The following is a 15,127-nucleotide window of genomic DNA, read 5'->3' as shown; positions in this document are numbered from 1 at the left end:
ATGGTTTATTACATTTAAAATAATTATGGAATTGAAAATGAATTCCCAAATAATGCAAAAGCTGGAGAGGTAAATGGACTTGAAGTGTTGTGAAGTTCTAGCATTACCATGGAAGTAGTAGAAATTATCATTTGAATAAGATTCTAGTAATCAAGGATGTATATTGCAATCTCAAGATAATTATTTAAAAAATATTGTGAGTACAAGTTAATAAAGAGAAGGTAGGATAACTAAAATCTGATCATTCTGTGTTTTTTTTTCCAGTCTTAATATTGGTAGTGATCAATTTTGAAAGATGAAAATTATTTGTATGGAACATTGGATCCAACAATTACAGAGCTGATATTGTTTTCAAGTGCACATAGAACATTTGCTAAAATTGACCATATACTGAGCCATAAATGAAACCTCAAGAGAAGCCAAAGGGCTGACATGATTTAAAGTATGTTCTCTGTCCACAACGGAATTAAGCTAGAAATCAGTAATAAAAAGGTATCTGGAAAATATTCAGTAACTAGACCTTAACCTTACACTTCTAAATAGTTTATAATCAAAGAATAGATCACAATAAGAATTAATATTTTGAACTAAATTACAAAGAATATATGACCTATCGAAATTTATGGCATGAAACTGAAGAGTACTCAGAGGGAACATTATAACCTGAAATGCTATATTAGAAAAGAATAAAAACTGACAATCAGTGATGTCAAGAAGCTATACAAAAAGAACTGTAAATCAAACTTAATGCACCAGGAAGGAAATAAAAAAAGGCATTTAAAAAATTTATAATTTATAATATTTATAATTGATTAATATGTTTGAACGTGGACATGATACAGAATTAAAGCAACTGTGTTACAACCTGAAGACAATACATATGAAATGAAAACATCTTGAAGTATGAGGAATGAAAGCACAGGGATGTCCTCCTAGAACTCTGAGATGACAAGTATGTAAAATGAATGTGTAACAAGTCCTCTTGCAACCTTCACTTAGAACTTGCAGTTAATAAGTATGAAAAATGAATTCTCACATAGTCAACTAGCTGAGTAAGTGTTAACAGCATCAAATATCCAGATTCTGTTGTTACATGAAAAAGAATAAACTCATACTTGATTAAAGTGAAAACAAACAAAAAAGTAGAAAAAGTCTTGCAGGAAGCATCTTACTCAGTGGTGAAATATAGAAACCTTTCCTTGGATCTCAGGAATAAGACAGGTATGTCTGTTATTCACTTCTTTCAGCATTGGACTGAACATCTTAGCCAGTATAATAAGGCAAGAAAAAGAAATAAGAGAACCTAATGACTGGAAATCAAAAATCAGAACTGTCATTGTGATATCATCATATTCATAAAAACATCCAAAGGAAGTCATAAACTATTGGACCTAATTAATAAAGTGGCAAGGTAGCTTGATACAAAGTCAACATACCAGAAGCATTTATGTGTCTACATTTCAGCAACAAATAAGGAGGAAGTAAATTTTAAAGTGATATCATGTAAAGTTATTTAAAAAATCAGCTACCCAGGAATAAACCTAGTAAAAGATAAATAAAGGAAGACCTAAATAAAGAGGGTGAAATACCATTTTTATAGATTGAAAGATTTAATATTGTAAAGAGGTCAATTCCCCCAAAATTGGTGTATATATTCAATATCATCCCAATTAAAATCCAGAGGCTTTGTTTTAGAAATTGACAAGCTGAATTTAAAATTTATATAGGACTGCAAAGATCTAAGAATAGTGAAGGAAAAACAAAGTGGGAAAACATACACTACCATATATAAGGATGTATCATAAAACTATAGAGATTAAGATAAGACAGATTTAAGGTAAGATAAGAAAAAGACCAACAGAACAGAATACAGCATCCAGAAGCACACCTACACAAATACAGTCACATGGGTTATAGCAAATTGCTACTGTGGTGCCATAGGAAAAAAAAAAAACCAAAAAACATACAAATGGTTCTGGGTCTGCTGGAAGCCCATATAGAAAATCATGTATTTTGACTCCTATCTTACACTATATGATAATCAACTCCCAATGGATTACAGATCCTAAATGTGAAAGGTAAAGCAATAAAGTTTTTTAGAAGAAAACATCAGTGAATATCTTTATCATCTTGGAGTAGGCAAAAATGCATTGAAAAGAACAAAAATACTGAAAACCATAGAGAAAAAACCAGCTAAGTTTGGATTATATTAAGATTTTTTTCTCATCAAGAGATACCACAGGCTGGGCATGGTGGCACACACCTGTAATCCCAGCACTTTGGGAGGCCACTGTGGGCAGATCACTTGAGCTCAGGCATTTGAGACAAGCCTGGGCAATGTAGCAAAACCCCATCTCTCCACACACACACACACACACACACATACACACACACACACACACACACACACACACACACACACACACAATTAGCCTGGTGTGGTGGTGCATTCCTGTAGTCCCAGCTACTTGGGAGGCTGAGGTGGATAGATTGCTTGAGCCTGGGAGGTTGAGGCTGCAGTGAAACATAATTGTGCCGTTGCACTCCAATCTGGGTGACATATATATATATATATATATATATATATATATATATATATATATCAAGGAGAATGAAAAAGAAGACAAAAAATACTCAACAGAAACTCATATCTAGAATGTATAAAGAGCTCCATAAATCAATGTGAGAAAGACGGACAACTTAATTGAAAATGGGGGAAAACTTGAGTAGGCACTTCTTAAAAGATGGTATTCAGATACCCAGTGAACATACAAAATATTGAACTTCATCAGTCACCAAGTAAATTAAAATAAAATCAACAGTGAGATGAAAGGGTACACCCATCAGGAATGGCTAAAATATAAAAGGAAGATGATATCAAGTATCAGTAAGAGTGTGGAACAACTAGACTCTTATATATTACTGGTCTGGATACAAATAGGTATAATTAATTTGGAAAATTAATTTATATAAGTAATATATACATTATATATATAATATATAAATATATAATATATATTATATAATAAATATATATAATTATATATAATGTATACAAATATATATATAATATATAAATAATTTATATAAAATTTATATAAATTATATTTTATATAGGTATAAAATTAATACCTATAAGCAGTCAGCTGAACATAGGTATATGAACATATGTCTACCCTCTGACCCTGTGACTTAGCAATTTTACTCTTAATGATACACCAAACAGAATTTTTTTTTTATTGCATTTTAGGTTTTGGGGTACATGTGAAGAACATGCAAGATTTGTTGCATAGGTACACACATGGCAGTGTGGTTTGCTGCCTTCCGTCCCCTCACCTGTATCTGTCATTTCTCCCCATGCTGTCACTTCCCACCTCCCCACCCCCCCATCCGTCCCCCATTTCCCCCCAACAGACCCCAGTGTGTAGTGCTCCCCTCCCTGTGTCCATGTGTTCTCATTGTTCAACACCCGCCTATGAGTGAGAATATACGGTGTTTGATTTTCTGCTCTTGTGTCAGTTTGCTGAGAATGATGGTTTCCAGGTTCATCCATGTCCCTACAAAGGACGTGAACTCATCGTTTTTGATGGCTGCGTAATATTCCATGGTGTATATGTACCACATTTTCCCTATCCAGTCTATCATCGTTGGGCATTTGGGTTGGTTCCAGGTCTTTGCTATTGTAAACAGTGCTGCAATGAACATTCGTGTGCACGTGTCCTTGTAGTAGAATGATTTATAATCCTTTGGATATATACCCAGTAATGAGATTGCTGGGTCAAATGGGATTTCTATTTTTAGGTCCTTGAGAAATCGCCACACTGTCTTCTACAATGGTTGAATTAATTTACATTCCCACCAACAGTGTAAAAGTGTTCCTATTTCTCCACATCCTCTCCAGCATCTGTTGTTTCCCGATTTTTTAATGATCGCCATTCTAACTGGTGTGAGATGGTATCTCAATGTGGTTTTGATTTGCATTTCTCTGATGACCAGTGATGATGAGCATTTTTTCATATGTTTGTTGGCCTCCTGTATGTCTTCTTTTGTAAAGTATCTGTTCATATCCTTTGCCCATTTTTGAATGGGCTTGTTTGTTTTTTTCTTGTAGATCTGCTTTAGTTCTTTGTAAATTCTTGATATCAGCCCCTTGTCAGATGGGTAGACTGCAAAAATTTTTTCCCATTCTGTTGGTTGCCAATTCACTCTATTGACTGTTTCTTTTGCCGTGCAGAATCTGTGGAGTTTGATTAGGTCCCATTTGTCTATTTTGGCTTTTGTTGCCATTGCTTTTGGCGTTTTGGTCATTAAGTCCTTGCCTACACCTATGTCCTGAATGGTTTTGCCTAGATTTTCTTCTAGGGTTTTTATGGTGTTAGGTCTGATGTTTAAGTCTTTAATCCATCTGGAGTTAATTTTGGTGTAAGGTGTCAGGAAGGGGTCCTGTTTCTGCTTTCTGCACATGGCTAGCCAGTTTTCCCAACACCATTTATTAAACAGGGAGTCCTTTCCCCATTGCTTGTTTTTGTCAGGTTTGTCGAAGATCAGATGGTTGTGGGTATGTTGTATTTCCTCTGAGGCCCCTGTTCTGTTCCATTGGTCTATATCTCTGTTTTGGTACCAGTACCATGCTGTTTTGATTACTGTAGCCTTGTAGTATAGTTTGAAGTCCGGTAGTGTGATGCCTCCTGCTTTGTTCTTTTTGCTTAGAATTGACTTGGCTATGCGGGCTCTCTTTTGGTTTCCTCCTTTCCAATTTGGATACCCTTTATTTCTTTTTCTTGCCTGATTGCTCTGGCTAGAACTTCCAGTACTATATTGAATAGGAGTGATGAGAGAGGGCATCCTTGTCTAGTGCCAGATTTCAAAGGGAATGCTTCCAGTTTTTGCCCATTCAGTATGATATTGGCTGTTGGTTTGTCGTAAATAGCTTTTATTGTTTTGAGATACATTCCGTCAATACCTAGTTTATTGAGGGTTTTTAGCATAAAGAGTTGTTGAATTTTGTCAAAAGCCTTCTCTGCATCAATTGAGATAATCATGTGGTTTTTGTCTTTGATTCTGTTTATGTGGTGAATTACGTTTATGGACTTGCGTATGTTGAACCAGCCTTGCATCCCCGGGATGAATCCTACTTGATCATGGTGGATGAGCTTTTTGATATGCTGTTGCAATCGGTTTGCCAGTATTTTATTGAAGATTTTTGCATCTATGTTCATCATGGATATTGGCCTGAAATTTTCTTTTCTTGTTGAGTCTCTGCCGGGTTTTGGTATCAGAATGATATTTGTCTCGTAAAATGATTTGGGAAGGATTCCCTCTTTTTGGATTGTCTGGAATAGTTTCAGAAGGAATGGTATCAGCTCCTCTTTGTATGTCTGGCAGAATTCAGCTGTGAACCCATCTGGACCTGGGCTTTTTTTGGGTGGTAGGCTCTTTATTGCTGCCTCGACTTCAGACCCTGTTATTGGTCTATTCAGGGTTTCAGCTTCTTCCAGGTTTAGGCTTGGGAGGATGCAGGTATCCAGGAATTTATCCCTTTCTTCCAGGTTTACTAGTTTATGTGCATAGAGTTGTTTGTAATAATCTCTGATGATGGTTTGGATTTCTGTGGAATCTGTGGTGATATCCCCTTTATCGTTTTTTATTGCATCAATTTGGTTATTCTCTCTTTTCTTTTTTATTAATCTGGCTAGTGGTCCGTCTATTTTGTTGATCTTTTCAAAAAACCAGCTCCTGGATTTATTGATTTTTTGAAGAGTTTTTTGTGTCTCTATTTCCTTTCAGTTCTGCTCTGATCTTAGTTATTTCCTGTCTTCTGCTAGGTTTTGAGTTTTTTTGATCTTGCTCCTCTAGCTCTTTCAATTTTGATGATAGGGTGTCAATTTTAGATCTCTCCTTTCTCCTCATGTGGGCACTCATTGCTATATATTTTCCTCTAGAGACTGCTTTAAATGTGTCCCAGAGATTCTGGTATGTTGTGTCTTCGTTCTCATTGGTTTCGAAGAACATCTTTATTTCTGCCTTCATTTCATTGTTTATCAAGTCAACATTCAAGAGCAAGTTGTTCAGTTTCCACGAAGCTGTGCGGTTCTGAGTTAGTTTCTGCTTTCTGAGTTCTAACTCGATTGCACTGTGGTCTGAGAGACTGTTTGTTATGATTTCTGTTCTTTTGCATTTGCTGAGGAGTGATTTATTGCCAATTATATGGTCAATTTTAGAGTAGGTGTGATGTAGTGCTGAGAAGAATGTATATTCTGTGGATTTGGGGTGGAGAGTTCTGTAAATGTCTATTAGGTTTGCTTGTTCCAGGTCTGAGTTCAGGTCCTGGATATCCTTGTTGATTTTCTGTCTGGTTGATCTGTCTAATATTGACAATGGGGTGTTAAAGTCTCCCACTATTATTGTGTGGGAGTCTAAGTCTCTTTGTAAGTCATTAAGAACTTGCCTTATGTATCTGGGCGCTCCTGTATTGGGTGCATATATATTTAGGATCATTAGCTCTTCTTGTTGCAGTGATCCTTTTACCATTACGTAATGTCCTTCTTTGTCTCTTTTGATCTTTGTTGCTTTAAAGTCTATTTTATCAGAGATGAGAATTGCAACTCCTGCTTTTTTTTCTCTCTCCATTTGCTTGGTAGATCTTCCTCCATCCCTTTATTTTGAGCCTTTGTGTATCCTTGCATGTAAGATGGGTTTCCTGGATACAGCACACTGATGGGTTTTGGCTTTTTATCCAATTTGCCAGTCTGTGTCTTTTGATTGGGGCATTTAGTCCATTGACATTTAGGGATAGTATTGTTATGTGTGAATTTGATACTGTCATTTTGATGCTACCTGGCTGTTTTGTTGGTTAGTTGGTGCATCTTCTTGATTGTGTTGATGCTCTTTTACCATTTGGTGTGTTTTTGGAGTGGCTGGTACTGGTTGTTCCTTTATATGTGTAGAGCCTCTTTCAGGAGTTCTTGCAGAGCAGGCTTGGTGGTGATGAAATCTCTGAGTGCTTGCTTGTTCACAAAGGATTTTATTTTTCCTTCACTTATGAAGCTTAGTTTGGCTGGATAGGAGATTCTGGGTTGAAAGTTCTTTTCTTTAAGGATGTTGAATATTGGCCCCCAATCTCTTCTGGCTTGTAGGGTTTCTGCTGAGAGATCTGCTGTGAGTCTAATGGGCTTCCCTTTGTGGGTAACCCGACCTTTCTCTCTGGCTGCCCTTAGCATTTTCTCTTTCATTTCAACCCTGGTGAATCTGACGATTATGTGCCTTGGGGTTGCTCTTCTTGAGGAATATCTTTGTGGTGTTCTCTGTATTTCCTGTATTTGAATATTGGTCTGCCTTGCTAGGTTGGGGAAGTTTTCCTGGATAATATCCTGAAGAGTATTTTCCAGCTTGGATTCATTCTCTTCATCACATTCAGGTACACCTATCAGACGTAGATTAGGTCTTTTCACATAGTCCCACATTTCTTGAAGATTTTGTTCATTCCTTTTTGCGCTTTTTTCTCTGTTCTTGCCTTCTCTTTTTATTTCATTGAGTTGATCTTCGACCTCTGATATCCTTTCTTCTGCTTGGTCAATTCGACTGTTGAAGTTTGTGCATGCTTCACGAAGTTCTCGTGTTGTGTTTTTCAGCTCCATCAATTTACTTATATTCCTCTCTATGCTGTCCATTCTTGTTAGCATTTCATCCAATCTTTTTTCAAGGTTTCTATTTTCTTTGCGTTGGGTTAGAACATGTTCTTTTAGCTCACTGTAATTTCTTACTACCCACCTTTTGAAGTCTGATTCTGCCATTTCATCACCCTCCTTCTCCATCCGGTCTGGTTCCCTTGCTGGTGAGGAGTTGTGATCCCTTTTAGGAGGAGAGGTGTTCTGGTTTTGGGAGTTTTCATCCTTTTTGCGCTGGTTTCTTCCATTTTTGTGGGTTTATCCACCTGTTGTCTTTGTAATTACTGTCTTTCAGTTTGGGTCTCTGAGTGAGCTTCTAGTTCATGGATGCTGAAGTTACTTCTTCTTTTCTTTTTTTTTTTTTTAAGCTTTCCTTCTAACAGTTGGCCCCTCTGCTGTAGGACTGCTGAGGTCCTCTCCAGGCCCTGCTTGCCTGGGGATAACCTGCAGCAGCTGCAGAACAGTAAGGGTTGCTGCCAGTTTCCTCTTCTGCTATCTTTGTCCCAGAAGGATGCTCGCCTACTGTCAGTCCGTTCTCTCCTTTATGAGGTGAGTCTTTGGATCTGTGGGGGTCAGGGAGCTACTTGAGGAGACAGTCTATCTTATATTGGGGCTTAAGTCCTGAGTTGTGAGCTCCGTTGTTCATTCAGAGCTGCTGGGCAGGTATGTTTAGGTCTGCTGCAGCTGAACTCATAAAGCACTTTTTGTTGCCAGGTGCTCTGTCCCAGGGAGTTGGAGCTTTATGAGTTTCCATTGCACTACTGCCTTTTTTGATTTTTCTTTCAGGTCTGACCCGCCCAGCTAGCAGCACGCCTAGCCACTGCCTGCCCACAGGGGCTTTGCTGAGCTGCTATGGGCTCCGCCCAGCTGCCCTGAGCTCTTCCCTACAGTCCTGTTTATATGGGCGTAGTTAGAACTGTCTCAGTAATGGTGGCCCCGCCTCTGTTATGGCGGACTCTCTCTGTTGTGGCAGGTTGCCTCAGCAAGTAGCGGTGGAGAGTCTCAGTAATGGCGGAAGCCCCTCCCCCACTGAGCTGGACCATCCCGGTTCAGCTGTGCTTGGTTTGAAGGGCTCAACCCAGAGGGTTTCCAAATACTGTTTTTGTTTTCGTTGTCGTTGGGGGTGGAGGGGTGGGACCAACCGAGCCTGATCACCTGGCTCCCTGGCTCAGAGTCTTTTCTTTTAAGTTGAACGACCCCGCATTCCAGTCGCTTGTTGAAAAGGCGCCGGGATCTCCTGTGCTGCGACTCGCTGAGTCGGCTCGAACTGCGGCGCTGGCTCCTGGTGGATTTTTTGCCTAGGAGTCTCCTTGCTTGGCTTGCTATTTCAGATGAATGGGCAACTCTGCCGTCTCAGGGCTCCGATCGCCAGCTAAGAGGGCTCCCAGACCAGTGGCTTTTGTTCGGAGAACCACAGCAACAGGGCGTGGTCACAGCAGCCGCGCGGGCGGAATCAGCCCCACGGGGGGCCAAAACAGCCACACCGGCTGGGACTGCGATGCTGGCGACCCCTCTGCCTGGGTATTTCCTGGTCTGTGGGCAATAAGAGTTCATCTGGAAATGCGGCGTCCACTCACCCTCTGCACTTTCACTGGGAGCTGAAGTCCTGAGCTGTTCTTAGGTGGCCATCTTCCCAGCATTCCCCCAAACAGAATTTTGTATAAATTCGCTGAAAGATACATGCAAGAATGTTCACAGAAGCACTATTCCTCATAATCCAAGCTGGAAACTACTCAAATACCCAACAGCAATGAAACTGATAAATAAATTGTGGTGTTTATTCTCAGAGTAGAATAGTAGAAAGCAGTGAGAATGAATAAAGCATAATTATAAGCAATGATAAGAATTGTCAAACATGAAAGTAAGTCTGAAACAAAATGAACAAAGGCTTCATCAACCTATAACAAGAAGACCCATCTATGATCATGCTTATTTCATCAGCAGTTCAAAGGTGGTAGAAAGGGGAGTTAGTTTCCAAACAGCAAAAAAACAAAGAGCCTCTGATTGGCAAGCATTTTATTATGGTAGAATTTTTGGAAGCAGAGGAGACTTTCTAATTGACTTTCAGGTACTTTGACCACCCTTGGGGAACTTCAAGAGGCATAGCTCCCTACTGCCTGACAGAGGAAGTTCCACTCCTATCAAATTACCTAAAAGCCCACCATGCCCTGGCCCTGCTCTCCTGTCCCTTCCTCTGCTCCCCTGGGGCACCAGCATCCTTTCTGTCTTCAAGGTGCCATGGGCCTTCTTTCTTCTGTCTGTGAGATGCTTACACTTCAGTGGGAGAGAATGACAGTATCAGGTAATTCCAAAAACGAGTATGAAATTAAAAACTGAATTAAACTATGAAAGAAAGCATGTAAGAAAAGAAATTGGCTAGATTGAAGGGTTAGGATGGGCTTTTTAAAATTTGGTTTGCAGTGTGAATAATTTAAAGACAGACAGAGGAGGAGAGAAGAAGAGGAGTTCAGACAGATGCAACAGTATGTGCAAAGGCCCTGGGGCAAGAGAGGATACAAACAGTATCAGGAATGGAAAGAAAGAACACAGAAAACGCAGGGCAAGCAAGGGTCTCATAGAATGTGATGAGGATTTTGTTAATACTAAGATAGCACAATACTTAATATAAGACTACTTAAGAGCTATTTTAAGCAGGGATGACATGATAATATTTCACTGGAAAAGTAAACTCTTGACTGCAAGATAGATGGGGGAGAAATTTAGATGCCAGGGGCCTGAGAGAGTGAACTGGGGTGGTGGCAGGGAAGTGGAGAGAGTTGGATACATTCTTGAAAAATGCGAGAGTTAAAATTGACAGAACTTGATAATAGATTCAGTGTAGGGGAGGGTATTCATCCGTATTCATACTGCTATGGAGAAATGTCTGAGACTAGGTAACTTATAAAAAATAGGAGATTTAATGGACTCACAGTTTCACATGGCTGGGGAGGCCTCACAATCGTGGCAGAAAGTGAAAGAGGAGCAGTCATGTCTTACATGGCAGCAGGCAAGAGACCATGTGCAGGGGAACTGCCCTTTACAAAACCACCTGATCTTTTGAGACTTATTCACTATCATGAGAATGACATGGGAAGAACCCACCCCATGACTTAATGACCTCTCACTGGCTCCCTCCCATGACACATGGGGATTATGGGAGCTACAATTCAAGATGAAATTTGGATGGGGACACAGCCAAAGCATATCAGGGAGGAAGAGAAGGTGGGACACCCAGAGTAACACTGGGATTTTGTCCTCTCTTTGTGGATGGCAGTACCTTTCCTGGGGTAGGGCCTCTGGTGGACTGCCACATCAGCATGCAGAGCGGAAGGCATGAATCTGTTCTTTTAAGGCAAGTTAAATTTGAGATGTCACAGAGACATTAAGTGGAGGGGTCAAGTAGGCAGGAGGATATGATGTAGTTTTGCAGTTCAGAAGATAGTTCTGAGCCATAGAAACAGTTACGATTCAAACCTAAGTCGGGGATTGGTATTCTTATTGTTTTTTTTTAATTTGAGAATTATTACTTGGCTTTCATTTCCTTTTTCCCCCCACCCTCTCCTTTTCTTTGGAGGACTTATTTTTATTTTTTTCTCTACTCCCCTCTTATTGTCTTGTGCTTCTCTTGACCAAGAGGTTTCCTACATTCATCGCCTCTATCTCGGGAGGATACAGCTCCTGCCTCTGTTGTCTGTCTTGCTGTATCAACCTCAGGCTTTATCAGTTGAAAAACAGACAGCAAAGGGAACTGTAGTTACAAGTCATTTGGAAATTATTTGAATGTGGGAAACAGGTTGCTATTCTGGGTGTTGATAATTTTCCAGGGCAAAGGAAGGAGCTGTGGCTGAGCTGCTTTTCTTGTTAAGGCAATGCTAATGCACTTCTCTCCATAGCCCTGGGCTCTAACTGGTGACTGTCAGAGGAGGAATGTGGTTCGTGATCAATTCTGGCTTCTAGTAGGTATTCAGACAGAGCTGGTGGGAACAAGAGAGGAGAAGAGAAAGTGTGAGATGAGGGTTTATTTCCAAGCATGTAGAAAAGCACCTAAGAATCATTTTCACAACAAGTCAGTCAGATGAACCAGAATCACAGAACCAGCTGTTCTTTCAAAATGAACTCTACTGGGCAGTATAAATTTACACAGGAAACTCAAAACTTTATTCGGATAGATCTGAATACTGAGGGCAAGCAGGGGCTACAGTAGGAAAACGATTCCATACTTCAATGGGCAGAATTTTCTAAACAAAACAAAACAAAACAAAACAAAAAACTGGTAAGTTGGTGCTTAGTTCCAACATTTTAAAAATTAAAAGTAGGAGTACTCAGGAAGACTTCCCTATATTGTTCAACAACTAATATTATAAACAACTGAGGTAGAAAGAAAAAAAAAATGTGCAGGTCACTTTTCTTGGCAAGTCTATCAGGTTGGCCTCCACTCTGGAAAGTTAAATTATGGCTCTTTTACCCCCCTCCCCCAAAATTCTGTGCAGTTGGGTGAGATGCTCAGGGTATGGCTTTGCGTCCAGCCATGATTTGATTCTTTCTAGGGTGGGGATTGTCTGTGTGGCTGTGACAGCCAAGGAGAAACCCAGTATCTCTTAGAGACTCAAGATTTTATTTTTGTGATTGGTAAGATTTTATTTGTTACATTCCCAAATCAACTTATCAATCAAAATTTTTAGACCAGTTTGCAACCTTTACTGAGATTTTTTTTTCATTAAGTTTCTTGGGTGTGATGTAGGTGTTCAATGCAAAAAGATACATACATATTTGTATATCTTTATGTGTGTGATCAATGGTTAGTGATTACTAGGGGCTAGGCCTTGTTCTAAGTGATTAAAGGGCATTAAATTAAGGTTTACATTACTTCTTTAAGGTTGATGCTTTTATGATTCCCATATTATGGATGAATAAATAGTCGTATAGATGGGTCAGTTAGTTGCCTGGATGAGGTCACAGAACTGTAAATGTTCTGGAGCCACAGTTTGACCCAGTGCTGTCTACTTCTGGCACCTGCTCTCCTCATCTCTAAACCTCTTCATGGAAGAATAAGCATTTTAAAGTGTGTAGTCCTAATGTTGTTTTATTTTCTCATAGGAGTGACTGGGTGACATCCTATAAGGTCATGGTGAGCAATGACAGCCATACATGGGTCACTGTTAAGAATGGATCTGGAGACATGGTGAGTCTCTTCCTCCATCTAACCATGCCTTTGGTGCCTGGCTGGGTGGGGTTCTGCAAAGAGAGGCAATGTACGATCAATTGCTTGAAGATTTACATATTTTGTGTCAACTCAAACTTACTATGAAAGTTTCATGGACAGAGACCCCCCTCCCATGCCCTGAAGCCCAGCAGCAAGTGACACACATTTACAGCTAATATAAAATTCAGCCTTTATTTACTCACATCAGGGAACTCGAGGGATACAGCCTCTTACGTAATTTGCAAGTTAGCCCTGGAGGTTGCATGCTTAAGGCATGCTGGGGCCACTTGCAGCTGTTCTTAAGAGTTTCCTAACTTCATTTCATGACCTTGGCCTTTTAGTTCCATGATTAGCCCCAGCTTAGTCAGTCCTGATCCTGTCACTGTCTTCCTCAGATTCTCAAGTACATATTCCTAGCATGGTATCCAATGTCTTACACAGTCTGACTTGTCTGACTGTGGCGTCCTTTTTCAACCTTATTTCTCATTCTTATCCCCTAGACAAAGTCCTGTGTACTTGTAAAAGTGAATCAGCTGCTCTTCTGCCTATGAATCCCATGTTTAGGCTTCTGCACTCATTGTCCATTTTCTCTGGATACCCTCTCATCCCTATAGATCTAAATAGCTTTTCTTCAATGCCAGTTCAAACCGCCCCTCTTCCCCAAAACTTTGCCTGGTCCTCTCCATCTTCTGAAATCCCAAAGCTCTCTAGCTGTTCCTTTGCCATGACACCAATAGATTTTTCCTACAGTGTATAATTACCAGAGCCCCTCTGCCACCATACCAACTAGATGGAGGCTCTGAGGGCAGGATCCAGGCCTGAGTCATTTATTTTTTTCTCTTCAGTGCCCAGCACACATTAGATTTTCCTCAGTAAGGTTTTGTTGAATGAATGAATTCTGACTCTTTATCCCTTGGTAATTAAGCACTAAAAGATTTTCCTTTTCTCCCTTGAGCATAAATAGATATTTCAAGGAAACAGTGAGAAGGAGATCCCCGTTCTTAATGAGCTGCCCGTCCCCATGGTGGCCCGCTACATCCGGGTAAACCCGCAGTCCTGGTTTGATAACGGGAGCATCTGCATGAGAATGGAGATCGTGGGCTGCCCACTGCCAGGTGAGTTCACCCTCCTGTGCTCCCTGCAGGGTGGGAGCACTGATGGAAAACAGATACCCAGCCAAGGCAAATAAAGATAAACTAAGCAGGCCAGGCACAGTAGTTCACGCCTGTAATCCCAGCATTTTGGGAGGCTGAGGAGAAAGGATCACTTGAGGCTAGAAGTTCAAGACCACCCTGGGCCACAAAGGGAGAGCCTATGTCCATAAAAATAAAAATAAATAAATAATAAAATTTAAAAATTACCCAGGCATGGTGGAGTGAGCCAGTAATCCCAGCTACTTGGGAGGCTGAGGCTCGAGTATCACTTGAGCCCAGGAGGTCAAGGCTGCAGTGAGCCGAAATCGTACCACTGTGCTCTAGCCTGGGTGATGGAGTGAAACCTTGTCTCAAAATTATAAAAAGTAATAATGAACCAAGCAATTGTTTACTTGTATAAAAAAATACATGTCTATCGTAGAATATTTAGAAAACATAGGTAAACCAAAAAGAAAATGAGTAAAAATTTCCCATAAGCCCACAGTGAATAATTGGGCTATGAAGTCCCTCACTAAGTACAGTTTTGCCTACTGTAATTTTAAGACAATGTGTACAACTCAGAAGTGAGCAAAAAAAAAAAATGTAGAAATTTGAGAGAACATATTTATTTGTCATTGGCAGATCCCATTACACTGCGTAGTGGCTGTGGGGTAGGACGTGGTAGAATTTCATTCTAAACCATTGACATGATCTTTTTCTGATTAAGTAGCTCCTCTTAGAAGTCTGTGTCTTTGGATAAAGGCTTACTCAGGTAGTATTCTACTTGCCTTATTTTCACATGATGATACTTGGGGGTAACCTCAGGGTGGCTTGAAAAAAAGGGGTTTGAATTCATGTGTGCCACCTGCCTCCTTGGTAATGTCTTCTCTGGACAGGCTTCCTTGTCTTGGCCTTTCAGGGGTTCCAAGCTTGGGCCCAGATGGACCCTGCAGGCTACAGCCTCTTCATCCTGACCACACATCTCCAGGGAAGGTGGCTGGCCTGAGATCATCCCTGCAGGGCCTCATGACCTCATGGGGCCTATAGGAACTTTCATGTTGCTGTCCACTCGCAGTCCACTGTAGGAGATCAGTCAGGGTGGTGGGAAAAATTATAGGAAAGAC

The 15,127-nt window shown here is 40.3% G+C and overlaps 1 protein-coding gene across 1 annotated transcript in view; it reads left to right on the top strand.

The window, feature by feature from the left end:
* Positions 1–15,127, top strand: part of CPXM2 (carboxypeptidase X, M14 family member 2) — a 153,747-nt gene that overhangs the window by 88,676 nt on the left and 49,944 nt on the right. The window contains exons 5-6 of the mRNA XM_003922120.3: positions 12,765–12,849; positions 13,835–13,985. Coding sequence (XP_003922169.2) covers positions 12,765–12,849; positions 13,835–13,985 — 236 coding nt within the window. The remainder of the gene's footprint in view (positions 1–12,764; positions 12,850–13,834; positions 13,986–15,127) is intronic.

The sequence above is a fragment of the Saimiri boliviensis genome, chromosome 12, assembly GCF_048565385.1.
Source record: "Saimiri boliviensis isolate mSaiBol1 chromosome 12, mSaiBol1.pri, whole genome shotgun sequence".
Lineage (NCBI taxonomy): Eukaryota > Metazoa > Chordata > Mammalia > Primates > Cebidae > Saimiri > Saimiri boliviensis.
This window is presented reverse-complemented; position numbering and strand designations above follow the sequence as displayed.